This window comes from Vanessa cardui, chromosome 12, assembly GCF_905220365.1.
Source record: "Vanessa cardui chromosome 12, ilVanCard2.1, whole genome shotgun sequence".
NCBI classification, from domain to species: domain Eukaryota; kingdom Metazoa; phylum Arthropoda; class Insecta; order Lepidoptera; family Nymphalidae; genus Vanessa; species Vanessa cardui.
In genome coordinates this window covers 13,467,630-13,483,777 of record NC_061134.1, presented here as the reverse complement: position 1 = coordinate 13,483,777, position 16,148 = coordinate 13,467,630, and the positions used below count along the sequence as shown (strand labels likewise).

Here is a 16,148-nt window from a genome sequence, read left to right as displayed (position 1 = left end):
TATGAAGTGAGCGAGACTTTGAGAAAACGAGAATCGAATAAAAGTTACCAAGAATAAATTGATTTCTAAACGATTTTAGAACTGTAGTGTATACATTTTAAACATATTTTAGATCTCGGGATCTAGAGCGTGCAAGCAAATAAACACTTCAACTTGATATGATAGAATACTATAGTCTATATATAATATAATAAGTCTATATATAATACTATAGCCAGAAAAACCCTCCAAAATAATGTATATCATATACACAGCAAGGCTACTTATATGAAGGTCCACGCGGGGAAAATACGATTGTTTTCCTCAAGTACAACATTTTAAGTTTGATGCGAAGTCTGAATGCATAACTAGATAAAAAAAAACAAATGAAATGATAGAATCATTTGAATAGATTATAAATAATAATATAAAAAAACTATAAGAAACGGATTATTAAAGAACTAATACAACTACAAATAGTAAACTATTTGAAATTTAATTTCTTTTACATTTTATTACGGACTCATTAATGCAGGGGGCTTAACCTAACGAACAATTAATGTTATACTATAGAAGTGGCAAGTGTGTGCGTGCCTGATCTATTTCAGGTCAGATTTACTGTCCCATTGGATTTAAATAATGAGGGTAGAGAAAGTGCACCACTGTTTATCACGCACACATTTATAATTTATAAAACGAATTTTAAATTTATTCGTTTAATCATAACAAAAGTATGTGAAATTTGAAATGATTGCACAAAACCTATGTACTGGGCTATTAATTTCCTCTCAAAATCTGATCACGTTCAATACATTTCCAAATGAAATGTAAACAAGTTTACGTAACTCACAACACTGTGGTTTAATACAGCGTGTCGTTGTCGTGACGCGGTTATCGTCACGAGAGCCTTGACCGTTTCGCTCCGCTACAGCTGATTGTTAGAAGTGTTGTCCTGCATAGTAATGGCACAAGGTTTCGTATTCTAGTACGATTTTATAACACACGATCGCGGTATAACGGTTTTGTGTATATTATAATATTAGGAAGTTTTCCCGTTTATAAGTTTGGATTATAATGCTTGATGTGTTAAACATCCTGTATCTTTATGTTTTATTTGATCAGGAAATAAGATTGAAGGATATTACGTCGATTTATTTGTAACAAAGTAAAATCTTAACAAATTGCGTTGTCTCTTTGAACGGTTCAGTAGAATATGTTAAATTTTTTTTTTTTCTTTATTTTAAGAGCTTTGTCACTAAAGCGACTATGTCGCTCTGTTAGTGCACGAACGGTGTATTTGTTAGTAATAAGTTTATGGTCGTTCTATCAAAGCTTGGTAAACTATCTCATACAATTGTTTTGCAGAGTTTGACCCAGGAACTGATAAAATGCTATTACACTCGCCAACGTTAATGTGGAATAGTATACTGCTAAAAAATTTACGTCGCTTATTTTCGTTCCGAACACATTCCATTAAAATATGGTAGACGTCTTCCAATATCCCACAAACGGAACAATAAGGGTTGGGAGATTTTACCATCGTAAGGCGAAATTTATTTAATGGAATGTGTCCAGATCTTAGGCGTGGAGCAGTCACAATGTTCTTTCTACCCAGTGAAACGAAAATATATATTTAAATGTGCAATCGTCCCATTCAAATTTCTGAATCCGCAAAGTAAAATTCATCCTGTGGCAAGGTTTTCCTTGCTACAATACAATTCTATAGATATCGATAAGTAGGTATCAATAGCTCATAAAAACAGTAATGAATAAGGCGTAATACTTACTAACACTAGATTATATAGATGATAAATAATTGTGGAATTGGAATTTTTGTCTTTGAGGTATTAAATACAAAACATACCGTCTGGCCGACTTAGTCATGTATCGATACTAGATTTAACCGTTATGTAGAACTACATTCGTATCCTACTCAACTCATAATATGTTAATGATGTGTTTTCTTAAAAATGTTGTAATTATTACAGTCAAAATCAAAATAAACTTTATTCAAGTGGGCTTTACAAGCACTTTTGAATCGTCATTTAACAATTAAGTGAACCACCTGTTCGGAAAGTAGATTCTACCGCAAAGAACCGGCAAGAAACTCAGTAGTTACTCTTTTTCAACATTTAAAAAATACAATCATATTAGTTAAATCCAATTATATATATGTATATGTAATATATCCTGCCTGGAATTCAACAGGTATTAATTCCAAGCTTTTTTATCATCTACAAAACCTTGTATCGAGTAATATGCCTTTTTTACCAATGTATTTTTATAAACGATTTGAATTTACGAAACGGCAAAGTTAAAAATGTCAGTGAATGTCGTGTATCACTTTCTCACATTCGACAATCGTATTCTACGACGAATTTCGAATTGGTTATTACAAAATAGCTAAGTTTAAACACTTCCGCAGTTCCGTTTGATACTTGTTACCACTACGTTACGTGTTACGTGATATTTGCAATAACAAAACGTTACAAAAATGTCAACATTAGCTATTTGAAAATGAAACCCTATATAACTCGAGATAAACAAAACGTTAGCGTAATTTAGAAACTTGTTTTTAACAACAACATTCCAGGCTTCGGCTTCTAAAGAGGTAACAATGAATATTTACGAAGGAGGTTGTAAGAGCTTCTTATTTTCCTATCAGCTGATAAGGCTATTACTAAATTAAACAACACCCTGAAATCGTTGAAATAAATCCTTAATTAATGAACTATTTAAAACATTTGCACGTTAATTAATATATAATTAAATTAGTGATAATTAAATTGTTGATAAGAACTACAAGTTATCAAACACAATAATAAACATAACAATTTATTTAATTTGATTGGAAGGAATTATTGCTGAGTTAAAATTGATTGAAATGAGTTTGCGAGAGAATGAGAAATAAAATTGTGAACTATTGCGTTTTGTAAAGGGTTGCTCGGTTTTATTATCAACCTAACAATCGAAATAATCTTGAATATGATAAACCGACCATTACAGCCCAGATATATAGTAACAGCCTGTAAATTTCCCACTGCTGGGCTAAGGCCTCCTATCCCTTTGAGGAGAAGGTTTACACTGCTGCTACTGAGTTGCTGGATTCATATGAGCCATAGTTTCCTTGACATACATACATATTTCTTTACAATACTTACCTTCACCACCGAGAACTGGATGATATAAATACAAATTAAGCACATGAAAGTTCAGGGATTTGAACCCACAATCGTCGGCTAAGATACACGCGTTCTGACCACTGTGCCATCTCGGCTCTACCGATCGCTATATCACCTATTAACTTATTTATTTTATTTGATTCAGATGGGGTGTGCAAAGATATTATCAGCGCTGCGTCGCTGCAAGCAGCTCGATGCAGACGGGGACAATTCCACGCCTCTGTCCAGGTGTCTAGGCCTGGTGGACCTCACAGCGCTTGGAGTTGGAAGCACGCTGGGTCTCGGCGTGTATGTTCTGGCAGGATCTGTGGCCAAAACTGAAGCAGGTCCCGCTGTGACCCTCAGCTTCCTCGTCGCCGCAATTGCATCTGCTTTCGCTGGTGAGATATATATTAATCATATTGTATACTTATAAGTATACAAATTACAAGAATACTTTTTTAATACTCCCGTTTAAATATTACAAATTCGAATGTAACATAAAAATTAAATGGAAACTGACTATCAAAACATTTAACATGTACTTTATAATGTTAAAGAGAAAAACCGAGCGAAAATATGTTTTAGTTATGATGTGAGACGGTTTTTAGGCAAGAAAACGTCCAAAAAGTTGTCAGACAGAACCTTATACATACGAGGATATGACACTGTATAAATGAATGTATGAAATGAACGAAATAAATGTTTAAATCCAGGCTCGGCCGAGATTTGAACCACGAAGTGGCGTACCTATGAAAACCGATGAGACACTAAAATATTATGTGTTAGATAATATTTTAAATGCGGTTTAATGAGGATCACCTTTTATGGAAGGTTTTTAGAATAGACGTGGAAGAATATAGAGGACGACCATAGAAACGATGGATGGAGTGTGTGAAAGACGATATGGTTAGAAATAATGTTACTTGTGAGATGACGTCCGACAGAGAAGTATGGAAGGAGAAGATATGCTGCGCCGACCCCAAATAAAATTGAGATAAGAGCAGGAGGATGATATGTTCGACGATATTTTAATGTACGTAAATCTTATTCTCTATTTCCACAGGTCTCTGTTACGCTGAGTTCGCTGCCCGTGTTCCCAAAGCCGGTTCAGCTTACGTGTACAGCTACGTCAGCGTTGGCGAGTTCATAGCCTTTACGATAGGCTGGAATCTGATATTGGAATACGTCATTGGCACGGCGAGTGTTGCCAAGGGTATGGCCAATTATATCGACAGCCTCTTCAACAACACCATGGCTATAACAATGAGGGAAATGGTGCCAATAAATATATCATTTCTCGCCAATTATCCAGACTTCTTGGCGTTTGGTCTGGTGCTGCTTATTACGAGTGAGTATTTTATTTTAAATAATTAATACCGATTTATAGAATTGTTGGTATCTTTTAATTTATATGTCATATTTTTCGATATAGAAATCGCACATAGGAAGAGTTTAAGAACAGTGGAATTATTGAATAATCTACATAATATCTATAAATCATAACGCGTGTATTGTACGTTCAAGTGTATTTAATTTTCACTTAAAATGTACAAAACCATTTCTCGGATTTGCACGTACTCTTTTGTAATAATTATATAGATACAGATTAATTTGTTGGAGAAGAAGAGCATCATTGATTTATTTCGTCGTATTTATTTATTTAAAATTCTGTCTCTCTCATTACAGTACTGCTCTGCGTGGGTGTGAAAGAGTCAACGAAACTGAACAACGTGTTCACGGCTCTCAATATGGCCACCGTCGTGATAGTCATCATCGCTGGAGCAATTAACAGTAAGATCACTTGTAATTTGTATGATCTACGAATGATTGGATAGATACGTTATCTTCCAAATGAGATCACAACCAATTTTCTACGTACAGCTATAGTTCCAGAATCATTGGGACCAAAACTTACTTGCGCTATTAATATATGAGATATTTATTTGCGTTATTTATTATATAAAAAAATGACATGATCAAATCTAGGCAGCAAAAATACTAGCAAAATAATCAATTCTATTTTTAAACTTAGTGATAAATTACAGTTTTTTTTTATACAAAAACAATTGCCAACTATAATAGACAAGCCTTTAAAAACACAGTCGAATCATTTTTTTTCTCATTTGTGTCATGTGAATTGCTCTTTAAAAAATGTCATTGCTCTTTTTAATATAACAATGTCATGAGGTCAATGAACCACAGTTTTAAAAGCTGAATAGGACATTTTTTTAATAAAGTAGTTATGTATACAGGCAAATCATGAGGCTCCTTGTCGTAATTCTTTCTCATCGTGTATAGATATTGCCGAAAGATAAATTAGCCACTCTTTACAATAGCAATGCGCTATGATATGAATATGATCCTTGTGAACTGAGATTGAATGTTTCTCATTAAATTATTTAGTGATATGTATATAGAATAACTACCGAGTTTTCAGCTGGTACTTAACGACATTGCGAATCGGTGCTACGTTTTAAAATTAACATTAAAGAATGACGAATCAAAGGCCTTGAATATCGCATAATTCTATTGATTTTTTGGTACACTTTAAGGCATAAACTACTCCTTTACCATTGAGGAGAGGGTTTGTAACATATCCCACCACGCTGTTCCATTGCGGTTATATGTACAGATTATTAATGTATAATATAGAACCGTTCCAGCGAAGAACGCTATGCACTTGACAATTTTACAAAGCTGTACTCAGCTGAAAGAAACGGATAAAATCGTTCAGCGAAATTCGAATTGAGCTGAACACATAGTCCATAAATCTTTTTGTCAGTCGCGCACACAATGCTCTATTAGGCTATCTCTGACGTCACGCAGCTATCACGCGACGAAACAAATTAAAGTAGCAATAAACAACCCATTGTTCACTTCTTATTTCAAATTCAATGGCTGACTCTGAATCACGTACTTAAGATCCTATGTTTATTGATTGTGAGATAATTATTGTATTTGGTATATAGAATGAGGACAGGTATGACGGCATCAAATTTATAAAATATTGTTTTAATGTTTATTAACAATGACGTGATTGTTAAAAATATTAGAAAGAAGGAAAGAGATTTTTATTTAGGATACAGCACCATATCATAATGGCCTTGAGCATGGATGTGGATGGATATAGAAGTAGAGCACGACCAAGGAAACGATGAATGGATTAGGTGAAAGACGATATGGTTAGAAAGAATGTTACTTGTGAGATGACGTCTGACAGGGAAGCATGGAAGGAGAAGACATGCTGCGCCGACCCCAAATAAAATTGGGATAAAGAAGGATGATATATATTATAAGTACTTAGTAAAACAAAACAATATAAAAGTAAAAAAAAGTAAAGAATGTACTATTTGATCTACAAAAAATTTGTTTAGTTTACATTTTGTTTAGTTTAAATTTGTTAAATAGTTTTCGATAAATTATTATTTCATTGTTTTGTAATTATTAGTTTTAGTTTGTTTTTTATTTCTTTTATTTTTAATTCTTAAGTTTTGTTTTAGAGTTCAATACTTTATAAGTGCATGTTGTGTTCTCCTATAATTGGAGGTACATTTAATATTTTATTGTCTAAACTTGTATTTTTTGTATTACATATGTACCTGTGTTGGAGTTCCATATTAAATAAATAAATAATTTAAAAAAAAAAACACAACAAAAAAGGAAAACTAAATTTAAAAAAAGTTAATATTACTAAATAATATAAACTATCGTCAATGTGAATCTAATACACCACAATACACTGGCGCTCTTACTCTTCCATCACAACGATACAACAATACAAGTACCTAATATTTTTGTATTTATTGTACTCTATAGCAGCTATTTTAGCATTAAGAAACTGCCACAAACCACAACGGTATCTGCCTTCAGCTATGTTCTAATCAGAATTTCTAAGATGTGGCGAAATTCCTAGAACTTCTTTAGAACAACTATGATCAATCATATATTAGTAACATCACGAACTTTACGTAGATCATTAAGCTATTAATTAATCTGTCTAATAATTTCAGGTGATCCAGCAAATTGGAGAATAAAAGTTGAAGATATTCCCGAGGAGTACCGGTCTCAGGCCGGCGAAGGCGGCTTCATGCCGTGGGGAGTGGCGGGCGTCATGGCCGGTGCCGCCAAGTGCTTCTTCGGTTTCGTGGGCTTCGACTGCGTGGCCACCACTGGCGAGGAAGCCAAGAATCCCAAAAGGGACATACCGCTATCTATCGTTATTTCCCTAGCGGTGATATTCGCTTCGTACTTCAGCATCGCCACGGTGTTGACAATGATGTGGCCATATTATTTACAGGTATATATTTAATTTAATGTTAATACGTAGTTAATTCTTTCATACAACTCCGCAGACATTTTTAACTGTGCCGTTTCGTAAATTCAAATCGTATGTATAAAATACATTGGTAGAAAAAGCATATTATTCGATACAAGATTTTATTGATGATAAAAAAGCGTGGAGTTAATGCCTGTTGACTTCCAAGCAGGATATTGATTTAAATAATTGTATTTAACTAACATGACTTTGTATTTTTTAAATGTTAAAAAAGAGTAACTACTGAGTTTTTTTTATAATCCAAAGGCTTCATAGTCATTAATACTACTGTTAAAAGATTATAGATAACATTTAAAACTAGTGATCGTCCACGATCGAATTTTAGGAATCCAGACAAACAGTTACTTTCCTAGGTACTAACGTTAGGTTTAGCTCTTACATTAACTGTAGTAAAACACGCGAAATCATTGTATTTCTCAATTTTTCATTAACAATTATGCTCGAATTCAACCTGAAAATGTGATTTGACCCCAGGACGCAGACGCACCGTTCCCACACGTGTTCACGCAAACCGGCATGCCGGTCATCAAGTGGATCGTGACGGTGGGCGCCGTGTTCGCTCTGTGCACCAGCCTGCTGGGCGCCATGTTCCCGCTGCCGCGCGTGCTGTACGCGATGGGCACGGACGGCGTACTGTTCCGCCCCTTGAGCATGATCGACGCCCGCACTAAAACGCCCCTACTCGCGACCCTTTTGAGTGGACTGTTCGCCGGTGAGTACGACGAAGTAACCGTTGGTTGCCTGGAAGAGATCTTTATGTGATAAGGTCGTCAGAATCGTATGCTTCCTTTATTAAGGCCACATCTATGTTGTATTTATTTTAATTTTTCTGTGTGGTGTACAATAAAAAATAAAGTAAAGTAACAGCTTGTAAATTTCTCACTGCTGGGCTAAGGCCTCCTCTCCCATTGTGAAGAAAGTTAGGAGCATATTTAACCACACTGCTCCTGCTGCACTGCCTGTATTTGAACCCAAATACAGGCAAGAAGCCTGGGTTTTTGGCACATATTCCACCAGGCTGTTTCAATGCGGGTTGGTGGAATGAACATGTGGCAGAATTTCAATGAAATTAGACACTTGCACCTCACGATGTTTTCCTTTGCCGCTGAGCACGAGATGAATAGATAAATATATTATTTTGTACTTATCTTAATCTATTTAAGTTATGTTAGCCTGTATTCAGTTTAGTAATTCAGTTAAATATTTATTTGCAGCGGTAATGTCGGCCATCTTTAATCTAAATCAGCTGATCGACATGATGTCCATAGGAACACTTCTAGCGTACACCATCGTAGCGACCAGCGTCTTAATTCTGCGGTAGTATAAACATTTTTTTTTTACTTAATCTTAAAAGAATAACCCTACTAAGAACAGTTTCATATAAATAATTTTAAAATAAACTAGTAGTGCCCGCGGTTTCGCTCGCGTTTTACGGTGTTTATTCTCATGTGTTAGTCAATAAAAGTATAAATGTCCTTTCTTGGAGCTCAAGTTTGCTTCATAACAAATTTCATCAAATTCGGTTCAGCGGTTTTGTCATGAAATACCGATACACAAACAGACAGACAGAGTTACTTTCACATTTATAATATTAATATAAATAAGAAACTGTCGTTTTTCATAAACAAACTTTTAAATATATTTTTTGTGATTCAGGTACGAGGAAGAAAACATATTTATTATGAACGGTATCAATGCGGTGCCGGAGACGATTTTCAGCATCGTAAAACAAACCCTGAATCTACTGGGTCTCAAACACCCCACTGCTCTCTCGGCCACGATCGCTAAATGCACCATCGGCTTACTATGTGAGTTTGATTACCTATTTATTTATTGAGAAAAAAAAAGTTATTATGCTAACTCTACTTTAAGGAGTTTTTATTTGTTTTTTTGTTATTTAATATTTTTATTTGCAGAGTTGTGTAAATTAAAATAAAGCCCTCGTTTATCCGTCCTATAAAACGTTCCAATTTAATGTTATCGTTACTATATTCAATTTATTATTACATGCCAGTGTATTTGCTGATTTGTGTATTACAAAGGACATCAAATATTACCTCAGTTACCAAAAGGGCATCGCTGTTGAATATAAACTTTTCATAATTAAAGGGCTTATATTTTTATATTGTCATATCAAACAAACAGTTCATTAGAACGAAATGAACTTATGATTGATTTCTGAAACTGCAGTCGTGGTGGCGCTGGTGGCGTGCGCGCTGCTGCGCTGGGCGGGCGGCGGCGCGGGCGCGCTGTGCGCGGCGCTGCTGCTGCTGCTAATGCTGCTCGTGCTGTACCGCCAGCCGCGCGCCAGCGTGCAGCACCTCAGCTTTAAGGTCAGACAACACTATACCATTGGATGAGAATGCTATTACAATAAGATCTAAGTAAAGGTAACATAAAATTTAACTGTTAGGAATATTTGGTATTCGTCAAACTCTCATTATATCTGCTTGATATATGTAATAAATGATAGTACGCCAGAAGACTATTTTAGCGTCTGGTCTATACATCTGGTTAGTATTAATCTTATTGATGGGTAAGAAATAATTTAATTTCTCTTTATCTCTTAGGCAAAGAATGTTTCCAGAGATAAAACCTTAGTATGATATTTTATTGTACAATACAAATCAATCAAATTTTGAAGTTAATTTGTATCATAATAAAAAAATGAAATTGCTGTAAGTTATTTAATAAAAAAAGTATTAAACCTACATATAATTATCTTAATATGTAACTGTTTACTTCTAGGTTCCACTGGTACCTCTGGTTCCATACTTGAGCGTGTGCATGAACGTGTACCTCATGATGCAGCTGGACTACCAGACTTGGGTGCGGTTCATCTTCTGGCTCGTTATAGGTGAGTTTAACTACCCCAACATAAAGTGATATTATTTTTTTCTAATAAAGGTATTCTAAGGAGCTAATAGGCCACTTTATGGTAACTGGTCCTAACTAACCTTCGCCCAGAGATATGGAGGCTGTAAGAAATATTACATATTCCTTGTAACCTCAATCCGGCAACAAATTGGGAACTACGATATTATGTCCCTTGGGCCTGTATTCAGCCCATCAGTAATAGCCCAATACTCCAGAAGTTGAAGATAAGCCATTATGAAATTATTACTTAAATTAAAGAACTTTATTACTCATAAAAAACCTCACTTTACAATGAGCAATCATATAACTTATATACAAAGTTGGTTTCAATGGTAGAATCTGTGGCGGTACATATTTTCATAAATTTTATTTACATATATTCACGTTCACCCAAAAAGATAAATAAAAAAAATTACAAAAGAATGTGTAAATTCAAATTTTAGCAACATTAAATTTGTGCTTAAATATAGAATTAGTATTTCCTAATTTTATTCATAGACATTTTATCTTATAAAAAAAAAAAAAACAAAAATGTACTCTAGTGTTATTGCAAAATATATTAATCTAATGTGAAAATAATCCTAATTATAATTATTGTACGCCTCAGGTTACGCGATATACTTCACGTACGGCATCCGAAACAGTTCCCTGAGGGAAGGTAAATGTACTACGAAGAACAACATTGTGAACGAAAAACAGGCCATCACAAAGTTTTGATGAAAGAATCCAGGGCTTATGATCAGATGTTCGGTCATATTCGATTGGAAAGTTAACAGGGTGATTAATTAGACTTAAGATTTATGTAGTAGTCCGCCGATGTATTGAATTTTATGTGACAAAATTACCAACCTAATAGGTGTTTTTTTTAATACATTATCGTTTATTTATGACGTTATTAGAAATTATTTTAGAATAGTTGGATTAGTCAAATTATCCGTTTGAAAATTGTCTTCAAATACGTTACTTAAAATAGCTGATACAAAATGGCCGACCAGATCGGACTGTCACATTTCCCGCCATTTTAACATTCTTTTTTAATATTAAAAATTTCTCGGACGATAAACGTCTATTATAGACGTCATAACAATTACTTAATTGATGTTTTTTGTGTCTTGTCCCTCGAAATGTTAACTTAATTTAATTGCTGTTATGATTTTGTTAACGTGTTTTCTAAAGGTTAAGGTAATCAAATTACTTTCTAATGTTTCTAAAATTTACCGATATTTACTAATATTTAATAATTTATAAAAAAAATGTTGATTTTCATCAAATATTGAAAAATATTGTAATGTTATAAGAGTATATACATATATAGATTATAGGAATCCACGTGGATTTACAAGAAAGAGTTTTTATACATTTTTAATAATTATGGAGTAGCTAGAATTTTTTGTATTTTTTAATTAGTAAATAAAAAAGAATAAGCAGACATATTAACTAGTATGAGATTATATTTTTAAGTCAAATCACAATAATCTTTTTGAAGCTAGTTAGATTTCAATCAATAAAAACATTATATAATTTTGTACCGTTTAGTACAAATATTTATATATAAAACATTTTTTTAGCCAGGCCCATCATTATATATTTATTTGTATTAATAACACATATAAATATATTAATAAAGCAAGACGGTGGACTACTTAAGACTTAAAATAGCACTCGAGTATATTGTTTAAGAAATTAATTGATATTGAAATAAAATAAACCAGTGGATATACGACATTTTTGAGTCGGGTTGCCACACCCGAGTTTGACTTCGAATATATGTAGTTTTTTTTTTTATATTAAACTGTCGTATTTGGTATGCGCAATATGGAAGTCGGCCTTAGCTGATTGCTTCTGGTTATAATGCCAACCCCTTTATTGAAATTTTGCGTAAAATGCGTAGTCATTCAAAGCAGGAAATTTATTATGTCATTTCATTTTATAACTATTCATTCGTTTAAAGATAAGTAAAGCATTGTTGACAAAACGAAGATAATTATTTTAGCCCCATAGGAATAGTGCCCCTTGTGTAAATCGCAGCGCTGTTTATGCCCAGTGTAAATTACTGTTAAACCTACAGTTGAAATTGAATTGATATATTGTTGCATTCCATGTTATAAATGTTATAATAGGTTTATTTGTGATATTAAAATGTAATGATTGTGACACAGATTATAAATTTTAATGTCATAACAATCAAATATTATTTATTTTAACAATTTAGAATATTAACTTTTATTATTAAGATTTTGATTAAACACGGAAAATTATTCAAGATGATATTTGACAATTATTATTATTTCTGACCATTTCTAGAAAACATGATATATTAGTTGTGCCATAGATCATAGACCTATGTTTTGGTTTATAAATTATTGTATGAACACATCAATGTCATAATTAACTCAAGATTATTAAAAGAATACATTGATTACATTATTAACAATGACAAATGCAAGTATCAAAGTTGTTCATTCATAAGTAACTACAAACAAACAAACAGCATAATTAAAAGTGTATGTATAACACGCATTCATGAATCAATCCATTCACAAATGTCATAAATAATATGTTATTTTGTGGTCTGTACTTGAATTCGAAATTCGAATTAAGTTAATTTTAAAATTTAAAACTGTATAAGATTTCGCATAAATAATTATGTAATTTTTTTTTTGTGATCAAACCTCCTTGATAGTTTTAATTTAATTCAATACGAAATTTTATATAAGTGCTTACAAACTGTGATTATAATAAACTAATTAAATAAATATGTCTTATTCTGTTTTATTGAATCAAACATGCAGTCAGAGCCGAGATGGCCCAGTGGAGCACACGTGTATCTTAACCGATGATTTCGGGTTCAAACCCAGGCAAGCACCACTATATATAAATATATGTGCTTAATTTCTGTTTATAATTCATCTCGAGCTCGGTGGCGAAGGAAAACATCATGAGGAAACCTACATGTGTCTAATTTCATAGAAATTCTGCCACGTGTGTATTCCACTAAGGCGCATTGGAACAGCGTGGTGGAATGGGTTCCGAACCTTGTCCTCAAAGGAGGAGGAGGCCTCAGCCCAGCAGTGGGAAATTTACAGGCTGTTGTTGTATACAATCGGAGAGTCTGTCTAATTAAGACTGGGACTTAATACAGGATTACACACACTAGAGTTGTGTATAACAGAAAAAAAAACACAAACACACTTACAAATAAAAGATCTTTAATGAAACAATACACATTTCACAGCCTACTTAAAAAAAAAGCAACAATATCATTACATATTAAAAAGCCATGTGATATCTGTAAACATATGTAAATGAAGCTATTTGAAGTCAAATTAAGATTTATATTCATCGTCACAATATATTTATAGCTATAGTAAAACTTCGATAGGGTTAAAAACAATTGAAAATCATTGCAAACGAATGCAGATCACGGACTAATAACAGTTCTCGGTTTTATTAATAAGAAACATCTTATGTATTTGGTATCATTATTAATTATATACTTGATGGCCTGTCTACGTAGAGTGTACTATTACATAGTATAAAACAAAATTCGCTTTCCCCTATCTGTCTCTTAAGGATAACGTACAATAACAATTTTATCCCTTACTTTTTAAGAGAATAAACAGCTCATTTTCGAAGCGATTTTAAGCGAAACAGACTTGATCCACATCTAATTATGTACCATAAATACATTGTGCATTTAATATTGATCAATATTACCCTTTACAGGATGTAATTTAAATTAATATTTTTTAAGATATTACAGATTTAAAACGCAAGGAAATAAAGCTATGAACGTTACATTCTGTAGTATACTTAGTATCAGTATTGCACCCGTGCGAAGCCGGGGAGGGTCGCTTGTTTAATTATAAAATAATGTTGGTCGCATGACTACAGATATGGTAACTCCATTTTGATTGATATATAATATATATAAACGATAAAAGTGTATAAGCTAATAAATAAAATAAAACAATATATTCGCTGTTCGTAGTTTAAGCGCAGTATATAGTGAAGCCGAAAGCTTAGTCTCAATTTTTTACATTTTTCATTTCATAGTCAAACCATAAAAAAGTTGCTGTGTTAAAACAATCAGATCAAAATTAAATTAAATAAGCAGGAAACGAATATTGAGATTATTCGACTAAAATCAAGATCAACTCGATTATTAAATTAGCAATATAACGATTATCGATAATTTAAGATTAATTACAAAGTCTGTATTTATTTAAAAATATACTTTCGTGAATCGTAATCGTAAGTGAATTGCTAGTTTTAACTATTCGTTACATCACTATTAAATACATTTTTCACTTTGGTTATACTAGATACTGTAACAAAATAATACTTTGGTAAATACAAAAGGAACGATCGGAGATTCATAATTATAAAGATTGTGTGACGTCATAATATTAAAAAGTGTTGGCAACTTATATTCGCCCCGAAATAACATATAACACGCCTTTTTAAAATTGTCGATTTGGCAGAATACAAACCTTCTATCAAGTGTCAACTAAAACTTACCGTATAATAGCAAGCTCTTAATATCAAATTTTAACACCTCTCCGGCAAATAAGATTTACAATTAGACTATACAATAGTTTAAAAATTCTATTAGGACACAATAAAAATGTTTGCCAAATCCTACACGATCCATTATTCCTATACTTGAAACAAAGGCGCCGTAATCACTTTCAACTGCAAACATAGACAACTGCAAAGACAATTGCATGATTGAATGGATGAATGAAATAAATGCAATAGATTGGCTCCATTATAATTAGCCAATCACAATCCACTGCTGACACAGGACATAGGCCTCTAAATGCGCCAATACGACAAAGCTCTTCGGATCTTCGCCTTCGACATCCAATCGGATCCCACTCCTTTCTTCAAGCCTACGTTCCGTTTGCCAATCAGCGATCTTCACTTCAGGACTCATTGGCTCCAATAATTAAGGGTATTTCTAAATGACCAGCAGTGATAAGAAGTGGTTGTGCCACTTCAATCTTCTAAATTGCATGTCGGTAATCTTCTCCATAACCTCACTTCTGATTTTAGTCTACAATGACACGCGCGTAGCTCGCTCCATACAACGCAGTACGACTTATTTGTGGTGTAATAACCCTCAAGATTGCGTCCACATTTCGACGCCGATGTACGATGATATATCATGAGACACGGTATAATACTTGAAATTTTAAAAAAGACGATGGCAGACAGTACGAATCTTAGAGAAAAAATGTCCCTTGAAGTAAGTAGGGGGACCATGTATTGGGCAGTGTTAATACTGTTTTACATCATAATATACATAGATTGCGATACATAATTAATATGGTTGAAGCAACTTGAATGCAAATCTTACGTAATATAAACCAGCGTTTTTCTTGATATTGGAACCAGTTTTATATTGCTAGTCGTGTATATATTCCGCCAATTGTCGACCTTGAAACATTATTAATTCTAGAAAAAAAACTCCCCAATTCCAACATCTATTTCCTACAAAACTAACTATTATTTTAATAACACAAATTTATATGATAATAATAATGAAGATTTTATTAATATTATATTCAAGGTAAATATAATTTTTTGACTAAAACTGTTTTAATTTTATTTCTTGTGCATTTTTCTTAAACTACGAGTATTAAGTCTGCATCGAAGTCTCTTGTCGACGTATTTCGTCTAGAAACCTCACTGAAAACCTTGAGAAGATCAAAAATGACGACGTACTTCCTTTGTTTCTGTCGTTCGTGTTTTTGGAATTTCTTTTACCCGACACAGATAATTTAGCT

General features: G+C 33.1%; 1 protein-coding gene across 1 annotated transcript; it reads left to right on the top strand.

Annotated features, from left to right (window-relative positions):
- Nucleotides 1-3,296: 3,296 nt before the first annotated feature.
- LOC124534355 (cationic amino acid transporter 3) lies at nucleotides 3,297-11,767 on the top strand. Its single transcript, XM_047110149.1, has 10 exons — nucleotides 3,297-3,541; nucleotides 4,207-4,491; nucleotides 4,830-4,934; nucleotides 7,154-7,440; nucleotides 7,954-8,191; nucleotides 8,694-8,796; nucleotides 9,136-9,287; nucleotides 9,670-9,812; nucleotides 10,228-10,336; nucleotides 10,964-11,767. The coding sequence occupies exons 1-10, from the start codon at nucleotides 3,307-3,309 to the stop codon at nucleotides 11,071-11,073; spliced, it is 1,767 nt and encodes a 588-aa protein (XP_046966105.1). The 5' UTR covers nucleotides 3,297-3,306; the 3' UTR covers nucleotides 11,074-11,767.
- The last annotated feature ends 4,381 nt before the right edge of the window (nucleotides 11,768-16,148 follow it).

What these genes read in the sequence shown, in the direction of transcription:
- LOC124534355 (XM_047110149.1), top strand. Translation starts at nt 3,307, where the DNA reads ATGGGGTGTGCAAAGATATTATCAGCGCTGCGTCGCTGCAAGCAGCTC. An exon ending in TGTGGCCATATTATTTACAG is followed by an intron (nt 7,441 to 7,953) that starts GTATATATTTAA and finishes ATTTGACCCCAG; the next exon opens with GACGCAGACGCACCGTTCCC. An exon ending in TTTGAGTGGACTGTTCGCCG is followed by an intron (nt 8,192 to 8,693) that starts GTGAGTACGACG and finishes ATTTATTTGCAG; the next exon opens with CGGTAATGTCGGCCATCTTT.